We start from the raw sequence: 23508 nt of genomic DNA, 5'->3' as shown, positions 1-23508 counted from the left end.
AGATCAAACCACTCCTTAATCAGTTTTTTTTCATTGATATTACTTAACAAAAGCATGTAAGTCAGTGAAACTGAGTCAGTTGTGTTGAATTCATGAAATTAAGCTTTTAATTGAAATTAAATGAAATGAAATTAAGATTTACTTCAAAAGTGTTTGTTTGGTCAGTGTAATCTTGTTTAGTAAACGCAACCTTTTTCTCATTGGCTTCTGGTTCCTCTATTTGCATATTGTTCTATGTGTTTTACTCTCCCTCTTCATTTTCTCTCTCTCCTCAGGGCCTTCTGCTGTGACTTTCTTTTCTACACGGTTAGTGTCCATTGTTTTGGCTGTAAGTGCGTGTTACTACATACCTCCCGCTGAGTGTAATTGTACAGCAGCTCAATAGCACAGTGATAACAAAATGATGTAAATCTAACTGAACTGTATGTTCTTGCTCTACTTTAATTAGTATGTGTGACTTAAATGATCTTAAAAGCTTCTTAGCATAGTTGCATGGAACCACTTGACATAAGATTTTTAAGCAAACACTGAAAATTATTTTTTTGAGACCTGCAAATATCAGAAATGTTCAGAATATGTAAACAAACTATTCCTGCACTCCTCTGAAAAGCCAGCATCTCCACATTTCTCCATATTTCTGATGATGCTTGTCTAAACCCAGCCTGGAACAAACTGTCTCAGTAGTTTATTAAATCACTGATATTTTGTCAAGTAAGATTATGATGTATTGGCACCATGTTAACTTGCCTAAGTGAAGAGCTATTTCTCTAACAAACAGCACAAACTGTTTATAATGTAGAAGCTGTTCTGACCACAGAGAAATATTTTTTTCTTACACTGTAATTTCACATAGAAAAAAATAAGGTCCTGTCAAAAGTGTCTGCACATATTTACTTCACGGCAAACAAGTGAAACATGAGCTGATCTGCCACAATGTCAGTGTTTAATGAGGAAAAAAAAAAAAAAAATCCTATTTGGGTCAGTTAACAGTTACAGCTGTAGACAGTACATTGCACTGACAGCAGCAAACTTGCATAGTATTGCATGGTTTTTGTTGCACAGACCAGAAAAATCAACCACGTCTGCCATCTAGTGGCCACATTGATACAAGACAAAGACAGAGCGGAGTTTAACGCTGGTACAGCCAGAGGCCTTCTAAAACCTACTTAAATTTCTCCTACACTTTATAATGCACATACATAGGGAGTTTATAACACATGCATAAGCACTGAATACCATATTTATGAAATCATTTTGAAGCAATACTTATAGTTTATAATATTTATATATGTTTATATACAAAGATGTCATGTTTTATTAAGTAAATAAGACTGTATTGACCTAAGGGGCCTTAAACTACAGTGATGGACATTTGTTACATTTACAACACTGTTATAAACCATTGTTCCTAAGTAATGGAGCTTCTAAGTCACAGGCCCATGTAAAGGGGAATTCCACCAATTTTTCAAACTTTCTGCATAGTGTACTCATGGAGAACATACAGAAACTTACCCAATCAGAAGAACCAGATGTCTGAAGAGATTAATGACTCTAATCACTTCACAGAAAGTTATTTGGTTAAGTTTTGTCCCCAAATAGCCTCCAAAATAGTCCTCAAGGAACTGACCACTTTTACATTATCATCAACATTACACGCAGTACTGTGCAAAACACTTCATTTATTTAATTTCCAGTACAATTTATTCCATTTCTGAGGAGGTAAGATATAAGACAATCCGCTTGTATAAGGACGGGGAATGTTAGAGGAAAAGAAGTGAAAAAACAGGAGTTTTTTCCAAAAGCTGCAGTTCAAAAAATGATAAAAAGCTACATAAAAAATGGGGCTCCTGACAACCACCTGGAAGACCTGTTAGACACCAAAACTGCCCCCATCAGATAAACAGCACTTAAAGCTTTCATCTTTGAGAGAGAGGAGAAAATCAAGCTGCTTCAGATCTGAAAACATCCACAGGTGTTTCTGTCCATCCTTCCACTGTGAGAAGACGACTCAGCGCTAGTAGCTGTTCAAATCAAATCAAAATATGTTTATTGTCACATCACATTTGCACAATGAACTTTGATATATATGGAATGAACTTTGATATATATATACAATGAACATTGATATATGTACAGTGAACTTTGATATATATGGAATGAACTTAAACTGACATGTTCATTCCATATATCCTTATATATATATATATATATATATATATATGACGATATATACACTAACTCTGAATATACACATATACACAATATACACTAGTATAGCACTATTCCAATGTACAATTGTACAGTAATAAGTTATGAAATAAAACTATGAAATGTGCTGTTGTACACATTTCCGTATGTGCAGTTAGTCTGAGGTAGATAAATGAATGAGATGCAGGTACACAGGGATAGAATACTGATATAGAAATCTTCCAGATTATATAAGATATGGATATGAGATGTACAGGAGGTCAGTCTATATGTGGAAGTACAGATTTGCTAGATTGAAGGTTCAGAGTATGAGAGTGTGTCTGATGAGATGTGGATGAGGTATAGATTGACCATGGAGATGATGACTCAGAAGTGCAGTGACTGGCCTATAGACCGATACACCAGCACTACTGGCTGTTCAGCAGCCTGATGGCCTGGAGGAAGAACCTGTCTCGGAACCGGCTGGTTCTGGGCTTTATGCTTCTGTACCTCCTTCCGCTGGGCAGCTGTGAGAACAGACAGTGGCTTGGGTGGGTGGAGTCCCTTAGAATAGTTGTAGCTGTTCAAGAAGCTAGACACATGCCGATTACAGCCAATCCCTTATTTCCACCTTTGATAATAGATTCCGCTTTCTTTGCTGACACAGAGCTGGTATTAAGAAGATCAAAGTTCTTTATGCTGAAGTCACATTCTGTAATTTCTCACAACCTGGAACCCAATTTCCTCTACTTAAATCTCACTGTTTTAGATTCTTGCAAATTTGGAATTATGTTAGGGAGCGTTAGGAAAATCACCTTTTGATGATATCTTGGAAATTGATGCTAATGCCAGAAGCATTGTTTCTAAATTATATAACCTCATATTCTCTCTAGCCCCCACTACTGGTACTGTTATTAAATAACAGTGGGAACAGGAATCACAGGTCACTTCTAAGGAAGATGATTGAGAAAAGATAATTTGCCGTATAAGGCATAACATTATGACCACCTCCTTGTTTCTACACTCATTGTCCATTTTATCAGCTCCACTTACTATATAGGTGCACTTTGTAGTTCTACAGTTACAGACTGTAGTCCATCTGTTTCTCTGCATACTTTGTTAGCCCCCTTTTACCCTGTTCTTCAGTGGTCAGGACCACCACGAACCCTCACAGAGCAGGTACTATTTGGGAGGTGGATCATTCTCAGCACTGCAGTAACACTGATGTGGTGGTGGTGTGTTAGTGTGTGTTGTGTTGGTACGAGTGGATCAGACACAGCAGTGCTGCTGGAGTTTTTAAACACTGTGTCCACTCACTGTCCACTCTATTAGACACTCCTACCTTGTCAGTCCATCCTGTAGATGTAAAGTTAGAGATGATAGCTCATCTGCTGCTGCACGGTTTGTGTTGGTCATCCTCTACTCCTTCATCAATGGTCACAGGACGCTGCCCACAGGCTGGATATGTTTGGTTGGTGGACTATTCTCAGTCCAGCAGTGACACTGAGGTGTTTAAAAACTCCAGCAGCCTCATAATGTTATGCCTGATCTGTATACTTTTTCAGTTTGTGCTTAGCACAGTTTTAACAGTTAAAGTTGGCTCATCTAGTGTACTGGACAAAGGCTAAACTCGCTAAACTTAACCCAAATGTTGATAATCTTTGTGATCGATGCTGCCAAGAAGCTACTTGTCAAGTAAAATTATCTTCAATACAGTCAATAAATCTAATATTTCTCTTATTGAGATTGTTGTAAGCTTAATTTAAGATTATTTACCTTATTTACTAGACATTTTTTACCTGTTTTAGGTCATTTTATTAGGTAATATTTTCTCACTATATTGGCAGATAATTGTGCTTGTTTTAAGAAATGTGCTTAAAACCAAGTGAAATCATTTTACTTGATAAAGTTACTTAAAACAAGTAAAAAAAAAAATCTAGAAATAAGCTAGATAATCATATAGTTAGTGCACAACTATCTCAAAATGAGAATATTAGATATACTGACTAGATTTAAGATCATTTCACTTGGCACGATACCATTTTTCGCAGTGCAGCTACCTTGTCTCGTGTTAGGGTCTTGCCCTGCTTTAAATCCTTCTGGCAGACTGTGTTTGGCTACTTCTCCTTTATACTTAATTCAAAAATAGAAGCTTGTCCTCTGGTTGCTGTATTTGGTTTTCCACCCAACGTTTCTACTTTCTCAGCCGCATATTCCAACATCCTTGCTTTCCGCACCCTTTTAGCTGGATGATCTTATTTTGAGTGGAAAAGTTCCACTCCACCTTCATTTGGACGCTGGCTTAAAGATGTTGCCTCATTTTTGTACTTGGAAAAAATCAGACACACACTTAAAGGTACTGCACGTCCATATCTTCACATATGGGTCCCTTTATCTCCTTCTTCTCTGAGATAAGACAGTCTGTTCCCAGTACATCACAGCAATTACATTTTTTTTTATTATTATTATTTTTAAGCTTACTTGGTTAGCTTTCCATGTGTCAATACTCTGTGAATCTTGTCTGGTGTGGTGACGGCAGGTGACGGGGTGGGTGAGGGTGGGTGGAGTTGGCTTGGGAGGGTTGGGATTTCTTATTTGGTGAATTGGGGGTAATTGATGGAAATAACTAAACAAAATCTATGCATGTGTCTTGTTTCTGCTTTGTAAGCCCTTAGTTTCCTGCTTACCCCATAAACAGCAAAACTGACAGGCATGTACACTGTTAGAAATAAAGGTTCTATGTTGGTACATTTTTCATTCGTTAAGGTAAAAACAATGTAAATGTTCCCTCAAAGATACAACAGTGGTTTAACGTCCAATTGTGAACCTTAAATACGTTTTTCCAGGTGAAAAGTTCATATTTGTATCTTTTCTTAACCTAATGTTTTAAAACAGAACAATAAAATAAAAATTCTGGAGATGAGATGGGGTGTGTGGAGTCAGTACAACTGGGTTCCTGCCCCAGTTACAGTTTCGTACCTTTATTTTTGAGAGTGTAAGGCTGCAAACAAAAGGTTTTATTCATTTACCTCATCAAGGTTGGAGGTCATCATTTAATCGGCTTGGTTCCTCGAGCTGTGGGTCAGATTTGTCATCTCTGCTTCTTGCAGAAAACAACCTGACTGGTATGCCAAATTAAACCAACCAATTATAAAACGCAGAGGTTGGCAGAGCAAAAGTGAAGCCAGAATTAAAGGGCACAAAATCACAAAGCAGGATCCAAATAGCATAAAAAACTACCCACATTGGGTGTGACTTCAAAACTACCAGACCTAAGTTAAAGTCTGGTACCAGTCAACCTATTAGCAATACTTTTTAGGTGACTCAGGTAGACCACAGGTAGTAGGGTGCTGTTGATTTCTAGCTCACTAGATGGCAGCAGATGTAAAAAATGGGAATTTACACTCACTGTGGTGGTGCCATCAAGGGAACATCTATAGTATCTTTAGTTAGGGAACATAAAAGTAATATATTCCATTGCAAATATATTTTTAAAGTAGTTTTTTTCTCTTTTTTTTACATTTTTGCATGGTTGAGATGTAAACAAAGTCAATCAGAGTGGTTTGGTGTGAAATGCTCCATTCTAGAGAAACTAGATAGAAACCGGACATCCACCTCTAAAATCTCCCTCACAGAAAGTTATTATTACATGCAATGGTTATGAATACACTTCCTGATACTTGAGACATTTTTTTACTATTATAGTTGATAGTTTTGAGAAGCTTTTGGCCTAATTTTATTAATAGATTAACGGTCTAGAGGTATATGCAGGGCATGTAAGTACAAAATAGTCCCTAAAAAATAATTAAATTACTTTATGTATCATTACCAGTATGCAGACACTAAAATATCAGGTATGGGTTTGACATTCTATGCAAACACCAATGATGAACAGATTTTACTTGGGCATTTTAAAATAACTGGCACCCAAAATAATCACACTGCTCTGTATACTTGAACCATTGGGCCCACTTGCAAAATCGTGCTTGGACCCTTAATTGCCTCTTGCAGCTATATTTACCAGTGTAAACTGTTTTCTAACGTTCCAAAATCAATGCAGTTGCATCACCACCTTCAGACTGATGTATCAATTTTATGTTAACACCTACTTTTATTCAACTAGCTGGACACCATCTGTTGATCTTCACAATTTGTGTCAGCCTCCTTTCACCTCTTTCATCTTGCAAGCTATTTTCAACTGTTGGTCAGATCTGGGCAGGACAGGCTTTGGATGGTGGCACATTCCAGATCTGTACTGGACTATGGCTTGAATCTCCCATCAGGGCTGCAGTGCTGGATACACTCAAACCAGCATGCCTGGCATCTACAATCAATCCAGTGTTCAAAGGCGTTTGAATCTTTTTACTGCTCATAGACAGTCCATGTTGTGGTTTCCTTAAACATTAGAAATCCTTCTTTAACTCTGACAAAGCTGATCGTTACCTCATTAAAATCTGTCCCCAGAGTGTGTTGGTGAGCACGCATGTTTACGTTGCTCCATGCTGACTTTATTGATGGATGCACTAAGTTTCGGAGCGAGTGTGCGCTCACGTTCAGAGTTCACATCGCTATGGAAACACTTATTAGTGATTCATTCCATCAGAGTAACAATAAAGGCCACTGAAGTACATTCCTATTCATTTGTTTATTTAAAAAAGTTTGTGACACAAAATAAAAATCAACATATTGTCACATTTTTAAAGTCAAGAGAAGGTTTTTGAGGTTGGCATGAAAGGGTTAACCTACATTCTCCCCTTCATCTACACCAGGGGTCTTTAATTAAAATTCAGTAAGGTCCAGTTAGAGAAAATATCCTTAAGCAAAGGTCTGGAACATCATAATGTCTAACTTGCATCATGATTCAGTGCCATATACTGTTTACTGAGGTAGCCTAGTAGGTATATCAACATCTTATGCAGTAAATAATTGAACGTTAAATCAAATAAAGTACAATTCAGTAATATTTCAACAACATTTGTCAGTTTTCACTTTTTAGATCACGCCATGTGAAATAACTTCCCTCTGACTCACTTTCTTCTCTGACTGCTGTTTCTCGCCTCATGCCTCCCATGTGTGTCACTCACTGGAGTCTCAGTGCTCATCGTGATGCACAGATCTGATTGGCTGAGTAGGGTCATGTGTGATATTTACAACGCATGCGATTGGTCTGTGAGTCTTCCAGGCCGCTAAAGCTACCGTAAAGGCCAGAAAAGCTATGCCGATTAAAACAGGACCACCTCACCGAAATTAAATAATTCTCCATAGCTCATCGGTTACAGGTCCAGGTCCGCGTAGGACAGCGTCTGGGTCCGGACTCGGATCGCGGCCTGCCTATTAGTGACCTCTGATCTACACTGTCTGACGTGAGGTCATTGAGGATCATTGCTTTCACTTGGATTCATCTAATCAGACTACTTAAGGAAAGGAACCGTAACGTCTTTTACCTGGAATAATGGAACAGTTGATTCTAGTGTAGATCCTGGGAGCGCTGTGCTAGCAGTAGTTTGCGATTAAGGATTGGAGTCACTGTGTCTGATGTCACGTTCCCTCTCTTTCTTCGGAACGATGATGGTGCAATTCTCTGGTTTGCACCACCCTGTTGTTACAGCAACAAGGATCACAAACATTACAAACTTGGATTGTTGTCCTCATAGAAGAAACACATTAATTTCACATGTAAAAATACACGTGGTTTTAGACACCTCACATGTTATTATTTTTTAATTTATGTGAATTTGGTCACATGTGAAAGAGTGATAACATCTGAAAACGTGATCACATCTGACTAAGATGTGTGACCACATGTGAAAGACATGACCATGTGAAAATGTGACCGTATGGAAAAAACTGTGTAATCACATCTGAATAAAAATGTGATCACATGGAATAATCATGTAATGATGTAAAAAAACAACCTGTGATCACACGTGGACATGATTGCATGGAAAAACCAGATCACAAGGAAAAATGTGATTATGCGTGAAAAAGACGTGTGACCACATGTGAAAGACGTGTCACGTGAAGATTAGGTGAAGACGACACGCGATCCTACATAAAACACACATTTTTTCAAGTGATCACACGGAGGACATTGTGTAGTAGCATCAGAATACAAATGTGATCACATGGTAAAATTTTTTTTAATTGTAATGATGTGGAAAAAACTGTGTAATCACATCTGAATAAAAATGTGATCACATGGAACAATCGTGTAATGATGTAAAAAAAAAACTGATCACATGTGAACATGATCGCATGGAAAAACCTGATCACATGGAAAAACATGATTACATGTGAAAAAGACGTGATCACGTGAAAACATGATCACGATTTAAAAAAGTATAATCACGTGAAAATAAATGCATGAAAAAATGCATGATCACGGGTCATTTCAGGGCATGACGTCACACGATGATATACGAACTGCATGATTTTGCATGTGTTTACTTGTGGATCTGTGGTTTTTAGTGACGTCACATGTCGAACATATGTGCCTTTTTGTAAGAGCCTCACTAACCTTTAATGAACACAAGGGCTTTGGGCCTAATTGGTTTTAAATGGATCCTAGTTTGTCCTTTGAGTTTATCCTCTAACTGCATTTTATCACTCGCGTAACATCCAACATTAGACATATACTAGCCTTAAAACATGACGATAAATTGTTCCACATTAAACTTTGAGCTCTTGCTAAACCTCTTCATGGCCGAGCTCCAGCATATCTTACTGATCCGTTGAAGCATTGTAGCCCACCTAGACCACTTTGCTCAGCTGAGGCAGGCTTACTGCAAACCCCTGAAATCTCTTACAGCTCAGTTGGTGGAAGATCATTCTCTTATACAGCCCCTAAACTTTGAAGTAGCTTTTCAGAGAATATTAGGAATGCAAGCTTGATAAATTTTCTAAATCCTGTCTGAACTGAACTAAAATATAAAGTGCTATAAACAAAAATATGTATTATAATTAGAGCATTCTCTAACAATTTCTGTTTCACTGTATGAACTAAAAGAATGTTTCAATGAAAAATCAAACTTACACAATTTTCCTCTTGCCCCAGACGTAGCCGAGGCATGCTTGGAGTCCCAATTTTACTTCTTTAGTTTAGAACCGGAGTGGCGAGGCTAACACTGCTAAAAGAACTGATAGCACTGCTAATAGAACATTGCACTAGAACTCAACCATCACCCAAATATCCCAAAGTGCTTCTAAATATATCCCCAAAACTTTTCACAATCCGCTTAAACCGCATCCAGGGCTTCATTAAAGTCGTGCAGACTTCTCAAAGTGGTTTAGGACACTAGTATGTCTTACTGTGAACTATAAAAATAAACAAAACTGCGGTCAGCCACTTTAGACGACAGGGTCTATAATTACACAGTAGCAGTGCTGATCTAGAATCAGTATTTGTATCAATGACCATCATAAATACAGAGGAAGAGATCCGAGATCAGTCATGCTTGAATTAACGGCTGCCTGTAGCTTTTTCATAGTTCATAGTAAGACATACTGTGCTATAAACCACCCTGGTAAGTCTGTGTGACCCCAGTTAAAGACCCTGACATAGCTTGATCGAGTTGTGAGAAGTTTTGATGACGCATTATTACAAAAAACTATTTAGGCTATTTGGGTGACTATTGAGTTCTAGTGTTTGTTAGCAATGTTAGCCTCATAGCTCCAGTGGTAAACTAAAGAACAAAAATATGGACTCCAAAAGCATCTTGGCTGATCAGTCGCATCTAGGTTAAGAGGAAAAATGGGTTATTTTGCTTTTTTGCTAACATTTCCTTTAAGTATAAACATAAACTGGCTTTTTAATGTACCAAGCACTTTGTGATGAACATAATTACAAGTTAAGGCTGTTTTGCAGAGATTGTTTGGTGACTCATTTGTCAAATATCCTACTGCTTTGGGTCATGCATCTTATAAAGGAGTTCAGGATACAGCCAATGGTCACAGGATGAATCATAAACAGGTAAAAGCACTTCCTGCTTAATCTTTAGAGAAGAAGGAGTTTACTTTATCTCTGCTGATGAGGAAATCGTTGCTTCCCTCTCTCTTCTGCTGTGTTTGTTTTGCACAGATAGCTGGGCCTGCTTTAGCTATCTAGGGAAGCTAGAAGGGAAAAAATGATGATGTTGCCAGGAACGAGCAAAACACGAGCAGTCAACCATTACTATGTGTGGGATGCATCTCCATTAACTGTCCTTTATCTTTACAATGTGAAAAGCCTCTTTTTTCAGATAATAGCATGAATAAGATGGCAACAGCTCCACCTTTCCAAACTGAGTAACACTTCCTATGAATCCTATAGTGCTTTATAAATGGATATATAATACATTATAATATCAGACATAATCTTCTATACTTGCTCTTAAGCTGCTATGATTACATGCATAACACTTTATAAAGCAAGAGTATGTGACTTCATGAAACGGTTCTGTATAGAACTCAGTCCTAAATAGAACCACTGCCTTTACTAAAGAACCCAAGAAAAGTGGGGTTTACATGTTGGTCTCTTTACAGCTGCCCTCCCTAGTAGGCTGAGCATTTAGCAGAAAGCTAGCAAGCTATTATGCTAACGCTACAAAATACTTCAAGTTTAAGCCCTTAAATAGAAAAAGGTGTTACTTAAAAATTGTGAAATACAAAGTAAAAGATTTTACTTCCATGCCTGTTACAAGTTTACAAATGTCAGTATTTAAACTACCGCTGACACAAAAACACCAAATAATACCCATTATGGCCTCTTTATAGCTGGATTCGGCCCTAGTAGCTTGAGCGTGTAGCAGAAACCTAACAAGCTATCTTGCTAACCCTACGATAGTAAAAGACTTCAAGCTTAAGCCTCTAAAAAAAGTATTTAAGTAGTCTGAGCATTTAGCAGAAAGTTAACCAGCTATCATGCTAACGCTACAAAAGACTTCAAGTTTAAGCCTTTAAATAAAGTATTACTTAAAAAGGGAGAATTCCAAAGTAAAGAATGTTACTTAAATGCCTGTTACATGTTTAAAATGTCTGTATTTAAATGAAATACAGCCCTAGTAGGCTTAGCATGTAGCAGAAAGCTAACAAGCTATCATGCTAATGCTACAATAATAAAAGCCTGCAGGTTTAAGCCTTATAAAAATATTGCTTAAAAAACAGAAATACAGAAACAGAAAGTATTTCTTTGTATACAAGTTTAAAAATGTCTGTAATTAAACTAGAGCTGACATAAAAAAAAACTCAAATAATACAGAGCTAAGCCCGCTAGCTTGATGCTAACATAGCTAGCTATCGTGGCAAAAGCACAAGCATTAATGAAGCGCTGGTTTAAACAGATTTCGACATTAGACGTGGCTGTGAAAAGGCACTGCTTTATGGTTTTCTGCCTGTATCTGACTCTCAGTCTAAACACAATGAAGTTTAAACGAAATAACTATATTAGCATGAGTAACTGGTAATAGGATCTTCTGACCAAAGCATTTCTCTCACAGGTTCAGCTTTCTGCTGACTGATCAATTTAGCTACAAACATCAGCAAACAAGTTTTCAAATATCTCAACAATAAAGATTATTGATATTTTTATTTGCTCCCACATTTCTATCCTGTTAGGATGTTCTAAGTATTCAGCATATTCTTTGTTCACGCTGTGCCAAACATTCTGTCCATAAATCACTCAAAGCATCTTGGGGTGCAGGAATAAGGTGGATACAGAAAATATAAAGGAACCTTGTTCTAGTGCAGTACAACATTCATGCTTACTTCATATTATAGCATCATAACCGTTTCTTGCTTTATAGAGTGTTATGCATGTCATTATAACTACTTATAAGTAATTATGCCAGGTATTATGAGGTATTATGCATGCCACGTAACAGCTTACGAAAGCATTTATAAAGCATTGTGAATACAGGATTCATATGAAGTGTTACCCAAAACTGTGTAGAACACTTTACTAAAATGTATGAGAAACAGCTTATGAGACAATATAGCATCACATGTAAGTGCAAGATACCGTTTCAGTCATACTCAGGCAGAATTCCGATGAAGGCGACACATTAAACAGCAATGGGAAGGACTTGCAATGTAACGTTGTTATGCTATACAGGTTTATTTCAGTAAAGCTGTAAAAGGCCTTGCAGGAAACAGGACTGGAGATGTTTCAGGAACTGCTTGGAAGGAGGAACAAGATTAAAGATTAGCTAAAGAGTCAATCAGAGCTTACCTGGAGTTTCCAACGTGACTCAGAATATAAGCATGTGCTGCTGGCTGCGAGTCAAAGCCTGTGTGGGACTCAATGCTGGAAAGTTGGTCATCACTTCAGCTGATCTTTTCTGCTGAGAATCAAAGCTGTTGCACGTTTGTCACTCAGTGTGACACATCTCGAGGACTGCGAAATTAGGAGAAGAAGGAGAAACACTTCATCACCTGGTAGGTGCACCAATAATTTCAATGGAAAAAAACATCCAGAATAATCAACTTAATACAAATAAAAATGTATGACAATAAAAATATGACAGTACCCATTTTGAATGATCAAAATTCCTTGTAACAGTCCTTGGTGAAATTATTTAGGTCTTTAAATAGCCAGGGCTCAACGACTGACCCAAAGTTTTATTATACACTTCTATATCCTAAGAATAGCTCTGTCAGTTTGCATTGAAGTCCCGGTAGTTACTGAATAATAAGGCTTAGTATGTAATGAGCCAGAGATTTTAAGTGGTTAATATAATCACTTAAAATAATGAAGTCATATGTGAAAGTTCAATTTAGGTCAATTTACAGTTTATTTGCTGAAGTTAACATATTGGGGAACAAAATAAAACATTAAATGTGGTCTGTGCAAAAGCTATGGCTCATTTTATGTTTTACAGGTTTTTTCCAAAATGTTAAACACAGCAAATCATTTTTTTAGTATCATAATAATTTTGTAAGTACAATACGTTTTTTTCAGTCTCATCTCTTCCATTGAAGCTCATGTTTAGATGACTAACTACTCACCAAAGGCTTTTGCGCAAACTTGTGGAGTCCATGCAGCTCAAATATCATTAAAGCAAAAGTGTGAAATTTTGAAATTCATGATAATGTTTCGAAGATTCTACTTTGTACTTAAATTGTTATGCTGATAATATAATTTGTGAAAAATAGAAGCACTGCAACCTCAGACTTTTCAGACTGCATGTTAATATATTTTTAAAAGGGCCAAAAGTAAACAAACAAGCAGGCAGCCTGCAACATAAGTTAACACAGAGTAGTTTTTTAGTTACATTTTTCAAAATGTGTCAATATTGTTCCACTGAGTTTTAATGGCCTCTGTCCAGTTCATTTGTGGCTATTATGAGGCCAGATGTTTAAATCTGGGGCATCATTTATAAATGTATATGTGGCAGTCAAACAATGCAGCCCAGAGGAAAGGATGTGGAAGCCCAAAGCAGAGGAACCTAATCCTGGTCCTGGAGATCTACCACCCTGCAGAGTTCAACTCTAACGCATATGATCCAGAAAATGAAGGCCTTCAGGTGTATATGAATATTGATGTGTTGGATCTAAACTCACCAGGGTGGTAGACCTCCAGGACTAAAACTGAGCCCCCCTGGCCCAAAGCCACCTCAAGTAGGAATGACTGACAGCTCAAATTCAATAGCAAGAAAAAAATAATAATTCATGCGCTATTGTGCACATATGGTGGTTTCACTGGCTTGAAAGGTTAATTAAAAAGGTATGACTAAGAGACCAATTTATCAGCTTATCTCTCTATTACTCAATGCAATTTCAGTTGATATTAAACAATCCCTGGTTCTGCAAGTGGTTCTAAAACTGTATTGTTTTAATTCCTAGGTCTGGAAGCAACAATGGAAGCATATGCCAACAGCTCTGAGGACTGCTTTCCAATAGATTCATTTATAATGCATCACTATCTCCCAATTATGTATGGGATCATCTTTTTTGTTGGACTTATTGGAAACCTAATGGCCATTGTCATCTACCTGGTCAAGCTGCGACCTTGGAAAAGCAGCAGCATCATCATGGTGAATCTGGCGGTGGCTGACCTGCTGTACGCCCTGAGCCTACCTTTCCTGGTCCAGTTCTACGCCACTATGGACTGGACCCTGGGAGAGTTCATGTGCCGCTTCATGCGATTTTGCTTCCACTTCAATCTGTACGGTAGCATCCTCTTCCTCACTTGCCTTAGCGTCTTCCGGTACGTTGTGGTGGTGCACCCACTTAGGGCAGCTCAGGTGCAGAGGAAACGTTGGGGTATCTCTGCTTGCTTGGCAGTCTGGGCTATTTCACTTGTAGAGATTGGCCCAATGTTGAGCATGATAACAACCGAGAAAAAAGATAACGGCACTTCTTGTTTGGACTTTGCCAGCAATGATCCAGAGACCGTTTGGTGGTATGGCTGGTTGCTGACCGTGCTGGGCTACTTGTTGCCCTTGGTGGTGGTGTCTTGGTGCTACTGTCACATTGGAAATACTCTGGGCAAGAGCCTGTCTGCAAAAAGGCCCAGCCGGATGCGAACGCACAAGCTGACGGTGATGATACTGGTTGTGTTCATTGCATGTTTCCTTCCCTATCACATCCTGAGGGTAATAAGAGTGGCCTGTCGGAGGAGCATCATGATTTCCTGCTTGCAGCGGAGAGCTATCAATGCAGCCTACATGCTGTCACGACCTTTAGCAGGCCTCAACACCTTCTTCAATCTGGCGCTCTACACCCTGTCAGGAGACAAGTTCCAGCAGGTTTTCAACAGCCTGGTGTCCAGGAAGAAGAACGGCAGCAGCAGCAGCAAGATGGCCGTGATCCAGTTGCCCGGCAGCATTTCAAAGACTGACCTACTGAAGACCTGAAAACAGTACCTTCAGTTAAACTCATTTACAGAACATTACTGTAGACTGAAATGTAAAGAATTTCTGAAAGTAGCTGCTGAAATGGAAAACATCTCAACCATATCTGTACACTACCTCAGTAACATTCATGAGTTTGGCAGATGCTCTTACCTACTTTAACACTGAACTTTACAGAAGTAAGTGAATGCAGCATTGAGAGTGTTGCCCAAGGTTGTGGCATGGTGTACCTGCCCGAACGGGGAATCGAACCCCAGCCAGGTGCACGGGGTCTCGAAGTTTTACCCATTGTTCTACACAAAGCAAAGCTTTAACAAAGTTTTCAGACAAACTGTTGCACAGGTGACACATTATCTGTCATAGTTCAAATAATCTGAATCTGTCATCAAATGAGAAATGACAACTTTACCATTCTGCAATTCCGTTGTAGGTAACTTTTACTATGCGTCCTCTTAGCACATACAAACACAGAAGATGGACACAGATAACTTTCATAAAATAATAACTGTCCTGGAGTCTGGTCAGATTTGGAAAAAGAATGTAACAGCAGGACTACATCAAATTCCAAACCTGTCGTTCCCTCAGCAGCCGTGACGCAGGAACAACTAAACAAATTGGAATAACCCAGAAATTAACAGAATATAACTCAGCTACAAGATGGGCTGTGAAATACGTCATAGACAGGTTGGATCGAAAACACACTCAGGTTAAACTGGCAAATACTGAAAAAGCTGAGCTTAACCTGATATTGTGACCGTTTTATGGCTCCATTTGTGACACAAAAAGGAATTGTGTTTTTAGCTGAAGGAATTACTCCTTTTAAAGCGCAATTGCTTTTCTTTATTTCGCAGGACTGTTGTATAAAAACAATTGCGTGCTAGCGCGAATAACATCATGGCCTTGATGATCTACGGTACTCGCCTTTGGCTCATGCTTGTGACCAGATCACAGCCATGATTTGCCACATTGAAATCTCAGTAGTCTGGCCTGTTTTATGACTTCAAATTAAGGAAATGTTTTGTTTTTCCTGCTCAGGATGGTTCAATCAACAGACGTTCATTGTTATAAGGGTTGAGATTAAGCATTAACTAGGAAACTGATACTCTCATGCTCTTCTGAGTCACATTTCAAAACAGTGAATCAGACTGTCGGCCTCTTTGAATGGCTGTGCAGCTGACTGCTTTGTTTGCTGTTTAGGGAAAAAGACTCAGAAGTGGAAACCACTTGTTCTCCTCTCACATGAAGCACTTGATCAGTTATTAGTCAATTGACGTCAATTTCAGGACTTTTGGCTGTATTTTGTTTTCTTCCTTGTTATTGACTTACAAAGGTCTTCTTTGTCCTTCCACCTGATGTTGTTGTCTAGGAGAAAAAGAGTTAATAAGGAAGTCTCTTTTTTATTTTTTTCCCTATAGGTGTAGCTGTGAAGAAGCCCTTACTGAGAAAAGGAAAAATGCAAATCAAACAAAAAGCTGTTGGTGTTCTCAGACCAATGGACTGACCACCCCAGAGTCCAGTGGCTGGTTGCACCAGCTGTGCATAAGTTCAAACGTAGGCTAGTTGTGTTTACTACGTTTAGGTTTATACATTACTATATCAGAACAGGTGGAAAGCACAAAAAAGACTAAAAATATGACTCTTTTGGTTAACTGAGCTAAAAATTTAAACGCGGTACACTGTGATTTTACTTACAGCTCTAATCGTCGCCCTGGTTTAAACTTCGAGCATGAAGCTAAACACCCACAGCTCCAGCGCAGTGAGACTCAGCAGCCCAAACAGCTAAATTGAGGTTGCTGTTGAGTCAGTTATCCAGAAATGTCGTTTAAAAAGTTGCATATTTGGCTTTCTTAAGGAAATATTAAAGAATAAACAGACAGTAGCCATAGATAATTAGTTTTATTCAGTTTAACCTGTACACATCATTCTCTTCTATGCTGGATATTTTTTCCATTGAAAAAGTCAGAGCAGTTGTGTTGTGTTTTCATGGCAGCAGGCTTAGTGATTGTTTCTGAACATGTTATCGCCAAGTTAAAGCGGCGTACGCATTAGTTAGTTGTTCCTAGTTAAGACACGACTTACGGATTTGAGGTGCAACCAAATTTAGTAAAAGGATAGTCTGAAACTAACTAGTGTAACTAAGGACTTAGTAAAGACTTTACGCCCAAACCTGGTGCAACCCAGTCCAGACCTCAACTTTACTGAATGTGTTTGGGATTAATTGGATGGTGAGAAACAGCAAATGCAACCAACTTTTAAGACTGAACTTTGGAGGTGTTGAACAGTGCAGATTTCTTTGAAAAGCTGGAAGCGAGTCTTCTGAAAAGAACACTCAGGCTTCTTTGTAATTGTCTGAGAAATTTATGATTTCTGTATTTTTCCAGACACAGAAAAATTAAAAACTTGTTCATAATGACTGCTTTGACTGGATATTAAATAAATGAAGGACGGCCTCTTATTTTTGCACAATAGCTGCTGTCTATGTTGCTTGTCCCAAAGAGTTTAGTTGCTTTTATTCAATTCTTTCTATACAATCTTTCCAGTTCCTTTCCTGTTTCATCTCATTCAGTTGGGTTTGTTGCAGAACTACAGTTTCACATGCTGGGTGAAACTTCCTGGTAGGTACACATGCCTTCCAACTTCAGTCTTATCTTGTCTGAGAAGTACAAGAAATATCCTTCCCTTTTTTGGAAGCTTTATTCATGCATGTGGCCGAATTGATGGCCAGTGCTGCCTTGCATTACTACAAGTTGCTGCTCAGGGACTTTTTGAATGGACAATAAATGTCTCTGTTGGCATCACAAACTAAGAATTTACAGCTTTTCTCTCTAAAGCATGGTAAGTGTACATTTGTACATCACAGAACGTTTGCAGTCATATGCAAAAGTTTGGACGCCCCAGGTCAAATGACATGGTTTGTTGATTTTCTAAGTGTAAATAAATGAACACATCCTCTACTGAAAACACACCTCTGCACATTTTAATGCACAATTACTGCTTGTTTACTGAATTTAACATGTTGGGGAAGAAAAAAAGCATAAAATCTGGTCTGTGCGAAAGTTATGGCATATTTTATAGTTTTTTTTCTAGTGAACTCGGCAAATAAAGAGAAACTGCTCCTAAAATTTGCAGGAAAATGCACATTTAAGTTTGTTCCCTGTGAACAAACCAACTTATTTTCACTTAGAAAATCATCAAAACATGTAATTTTAACGGGGGCTGTTCAAACTTTTGTATACAACTGTATAACAATATTTTAAGCCAGTTCATTTCTTAGGTCCTACATAAGCTCCTATATTACCTAAGAAAAGTGACAGATCTTTCTTTGAAAGCAAAAGAATTTTACATTCAGTTTCAGCACTGTTCCTTTAACGGGAATGGTTGAGATGTAAAGTCATTCAGAATGGTCTGAATTTTTTCTTTACAGTGGTGGTGATAGGAACCAGGAGTCCTGATGTCTACAGCACAAATACAGCCATTTTATTTACCATCCAGAACAACCAGTGAACACGTCTTCTAAGTTTTTATATGTAGTGTTGATAATAGTTATATTCGGGGACTATTCTGCCTTACAATGACCTGCATGTGCCCCTCCACCATGAATGGACTTTACAAAAAACGTTTTTCAGCCAAAGGGTACTTTTAGAGGTGGATGTCTGGTTCCTATCACGACCACTGCGAACAATTCTGACTAACCCTAACGCTCTGAATGACTTTACATCTTGATGATTTAATTACGCAGAAGTAAAAAAAACCTGAAATTTCTGAAATCACTGAGGAACTGAAACAATGTCATTTTAAAACAGACCCCTCTCTGTTTTACTTCATATTTTTGGGTTCTGTGCAGCACTGAAACTTCCTCACACTCTGAACAAGTGAATGGCAATAAAGACTTCATCACGACTGAGTTGCTGCAGCCTCCTCCTTTAAGATGGCAATTTCCTTCAATGAGGAGCGGAGACAGCGCAAATGAGAAGCTGTAGATGAATCAGACCATCAGATGAGCTGACGTCCGTTCGCTATGCTTATTCACTGCAGTGCGTCACTGCTGAGTACAATTACCTGCAGGAGGAGATAGTGAAGGTCTGTCTTTGCAGGTGTGTTAAGTGCAGTTTAATTCCTTTTTTTACACTTTGCTTAGCTGTATACCAAACAATCAGGGATGGATGTGATTGGTGAACTCAGTCTGTGCTGTTGTCATATCAATAGATGGTTCTTTAAAGCAATGCTGTGGCATGTTTCTCCCTTATCTTCATCTGCTGTGCCTGTAGTATTCGCTCGATTAGCACAGACAAGACATTTTGATATGTTTCTTATGTTTCTTTGCAAAAGAATAGAGAACCTGTTGACTCAAAATACATTTGGTGCTGAGAAATGTGCCCAAATTGCTGCCTGTGGTAATCAATCATATGCGACAGATACCACAGATAAAGATTAGCTTGAAAAATGCTGGAGCATTCCTTTGAGGAAACATCCATTGCACCGTCCAACCACTTTGACCTGTACTTAAATGTCCTGTATTTAATTAAAAACATTTAAAAGGCAAGCTATTTAATGTTTTGTCTTCACAACTTCATTGTTTGTTGTAAAAATATGCTTGTTCTGAAATTGATGCCTGCAACACGCTCTAAAAAAGTTGGGAATTTGGGACTAGGAATGTTGTGAAATGTTCAATTTCATTTGAATCCAATAGAACACCTTTGGTAGAACATCTGATTTGCAGCTTGTAAGTGTACCTGAAAAATCATGATGCAATCATGTCAACATGGATCAGAAGCTCTAAAAAATGTTTCCAATATCTTGTGGAATCCATGGCATGAAGAATTGACATTCAACCTCTAAAAAAAGGTGACTCAATCGTTCTTGGAAATATAAGGTCCATCCAAGAAAGGCCTAGTCCTTTATGAGCAAGGCAGGCAGAGCTTTGCCGCTTTGCCAAAAACGTGTCAGCAAATAATCCAACAGTTTAAGAACGATGTTCCTCAACAATTAATTGAAGGATTTTAGGTATTTCATGCTCTATAGTGCGTTATATCGTCAAAAGATTCAGGAAATCTAAAGGGTATAAAGGGCAAGGCCAAAAATACAACAAAATAACTGTGGCATTCGACCTTTCTGCATTAAAAACTGGGCTCAGGAGTACTTTGACAGACCGTTATCAATAAACACCTCTCATCAATTCATCTTCAAATGCAAGTTAAGACTGTACTATGCACTTTGGTAGCCATTTGTCATCAATGTCCACAAATGACGTCAACTTCTCTCGGCCTAAACTTATCCAAAATGGACTGATGCATGGTGGAAACGTTGTCTGATAAATCAATGTTTCAGATTGTTTATGGAAATAATGGACGCTGTGTTCTCCAGGTCAAAAAAGAAAGGACCATCCAGAATGTTACCAGCATAAAGTCCAAAAGCCACAGTCTTTCATGGCACGGGGGTGTGGTCTGGGGGGGTTTAGTGAGTAACTTGCACATCGGTAAAGACACCATTAATAATGCTGAAGCTATACAGAACAGCATATGCTGCCTTCTAGACGCCGTCTTTTTCAGGGACATTCATGCCTATTTCAGCATGACAATGCCAAGCCACATTCCAATAGACGGGCTTGCCTGCAGTCCAGACCTGCCTCTCATAGGAAACATTTGGTGCGTTATGAAGCACAAAATATGACAACAAACCCACCATGTGGTTGTAAAAAAATGGAAAAACATTCCACTCTCAAAACTGGAACATATGTTTCTTCAGTTCAGTTATTAAGTGATGAAGATAAAATGAAAGGTGAGGTAAAGTAGTGGTAAACATGGCACGTGTTGCAGGCATCAACTTTGATAAGTGCATATATATATATATATATATATATATATATATATATATATATATATATATATATATATATATATATATATATATATACAGTCTCTAGAGTTTACTTAGAAAGGTTAAATAAAAAAAACATAACCTGTCACTGGCAGAAATGCCTTGTTGATGAGAGAGGTCAGCAGAGAAAGGCCAGACAGGTTCGACCTGACAGAAAGACTACTGTAACTCGGATAACCACTCTGTACAACTGTAGTGAGCAAAAAAATCATCTCAGAATGCACAACGCATTGAATCTTGAGGCGGATGGGCTACAACAGCAGAAGACCACGTCGAGTTCCACTTCTGTCCCTCAAGAACAGAAAGCTAAGGCTGTAGTGGGCACAGGCTGACCAAAACTGGACAGCTGAAGACTGGAAAGACATACCCTGGTCTGATTAATCTTGATTTCTGCTGAGGCACACAGATGGTAGGGTCAGAATTTGGCACCAATGGCATGTATCCATGGACCCCAGCTTGCCTTGTGTCGACACTCCAGGCTGGTGGAGGTGGTGTAATGGTGTGGAGAATGTTTTCTTGGCACACTTTAGGCTTGTTAATCCCAATCAACTATTGCCTGAATGCCATAGCCTATTTGAGTACTGTTGATGACCATGTGCACCTTTGTGGTCACAATTTACCATCTTCTAATGGCTACTTCCAGCATGATAATGCACCAAAGCAAAAGTCGTCTCAAACTGGTTTGATGAACAATGAGTTCAGAGTTCTTCAGTGGCCTTTCCAGTGACTGAATTTGAATCCAATAGAACACCTTTGGGATGTGGTAGAACAGGACATTTGCAGCATGAAAGCGCACCTGAAAAATCTACAGGACTTGCATGATGCAATCATGTCAACATGGATCAGAAGCTCTAATAAAATGTTTCCAATATCTTGTGGAATCCATGCCATGAAGAATAGAGGCTGTATTGAGAGCAAAGGGAGGCCCTACCCAGTATTAGTACAGTGTTCCTAATAAAGTGTTCAGTGAGTGTATATATACACATTTGTAGGGTAAAATAAATATTGTATTTTTGTGCTGTTTTCATTTTTTTATAGGCATTTCACATACTGTCCCAACCTTTTTGATTTGTAAAAGTAGTCGCTCTCTAGCTCTAAAGAACCCATTTGGCTCTTTTACTTTTAAGAGTGCAGAACATAAAAATAAATGCTCCCACTGGAATATTTCCCTAATAACTCTAATAAGACTGTCGTCATGCTTCTGCAAAACGAGCCATGCAGTGCTAAGAAGAAAGGATAAACCCGATGTGAACACCAGAGGGCAGAAGAGTGCCTCATGGCACAGAGATGAAGGTATAGCAACATCAAACATGGGCCGTGGAACAGAGTGGACAGCATGGTCCAGGACTTCCAGAGATGATCCATTTTTGCTACTATCTGCACTTGTACACATTCAATAAGCCAGCATCAGGCTTAGATTTGAATTGTAGACTTGAGGTATTTGCTTGTGGCTTTTGTTTGAGCACATAACTCTCATGCATATTAGACACTGCTGGTGACAGTTAATGAATCATTTGCGATGTATCCGCTGTGTTGCTTTTGGGTGAAGCATTTATGTAATGACAGAGTAATTAATCACTGAAAAAACTGCGAGCTAGTGAATGGCTGCAGCTCTTAAGCAATCGCTTTCCAGGGCTACACATAATAAACACCAAATCCCAAAAAAAAAACAGTGTGAAAAGCATGACAGCATTGAAGTGGGAATTTTGCCTTCTATTGCCCGACTCCTTATGGCTAGAAAATACGAGGTAAGAGGATGTTTCTCTGTAAGTGTGGGATTTAATACATGATCTCATAATAAGAAAACATGTCTGGGACAACTTGTTACATTTTTAGTGCTGGATTGTGGCACAAATAAGGGCACGGCCCTCTACAACGTGCCCACAAACCCTCCAGTTCAGGCATGTCAAACTGGGGACGTCCTGGGCCAAAGTGCTGTGGGGATTAGCATTTACCATCATCTAACCCTCTTAATTCAGTTTATGAAGGCCTTGCTAATTATGAGCTGAATCAGGTGTGTTTAATGAAGCAGTGAGCTGAAGTCTGCAGTGTTTTGGCCTGCAAGGACTCGAGCCCGACACATGTGCTCTAGTTGGTGCTCATTTAAGATCCACAGTACAGTCAATAACACAAGCAAACAAGCTAGCTAGTGAAACACTCTTGTTAGCTAACAGATCTGTTTTCCCTTGCAAGAGATAATATTTATTTTTATCATATATAATACGATTCTGCACACAGGAGCATGCTTTATGGGAGATTTTTTGGGGGGGATTTATGTTATATCCATCGGCTAACGACAAGTTGGTTGTCCATTGGACAATGTTGACGAGCGCACCATCGCCCCCTACTGACATCCCCAGGTCACAAGGTTTAGAAATTACATACTCAGTTTATTCTCACTCTAATAAATCAATGTTCCCCACATATTTAGCCAAACATTTCATAATTCATTCTCGCTACAAGATCATGCCTGGAACATCACGACCAACAGCTTATCAAAGTGTATCTTGGTAAAGTTTGCCATAGTCTTAAACAAATTAAGTGTAAGGCAAAGTCAGCTACGACATTTGTTTATCAAACGAGAATCAATGGCCGACATCCAGTTTGATTAATATGG

At 38.6% G+C, this 23508-nt stretch overlaps 1 protein-coding gene across 1 annotated transcript; it reads left to right on the top strand.

Moving 5' to 3' along the window:
- Window positions 1-12459: 12459 nt before the first annotated feature.
- On the top strand, window positions 12460-15017 carry LOC118810576 (2-oxoglutarate receptor 1). Its single transcript, XM_036574435.1, has 2 exons — window positions 12460-12597; window positions 14005-15017. The coding sequence occupies exon 2, from the start codon at window positions 14019-14021 to the stop codon at window positions 15015-15017; it is 999 nt and encodes a 332-aa protein (XP_036430328.1). The 5' UTR covers window positions 12460-12597; window positions 14005-14018.
- Window positions 15018-23508: the final 8491 nt, after the last annotated feature.

This window comes from Colossoma macropomum, unplaced genomic scaffold (assembly GCF_904425465.1).
Source record: "Colossoma macropomum unplaced genomic scaffold, Colossoma_macropomum, whole genome shotgun sequence".
Taxonomy (NCBI): domain Eukaryota; kingdom Metazoa; phylum Chordata; class Actinopteri; order Characiformes; family Serrasalmidae; genus Colossoma; species Colossoma macropomum.
Note: the sequence above shows the minus strand (reverse complement) of the source record. Positions and strands in the feature narration are given on the sequence as shown.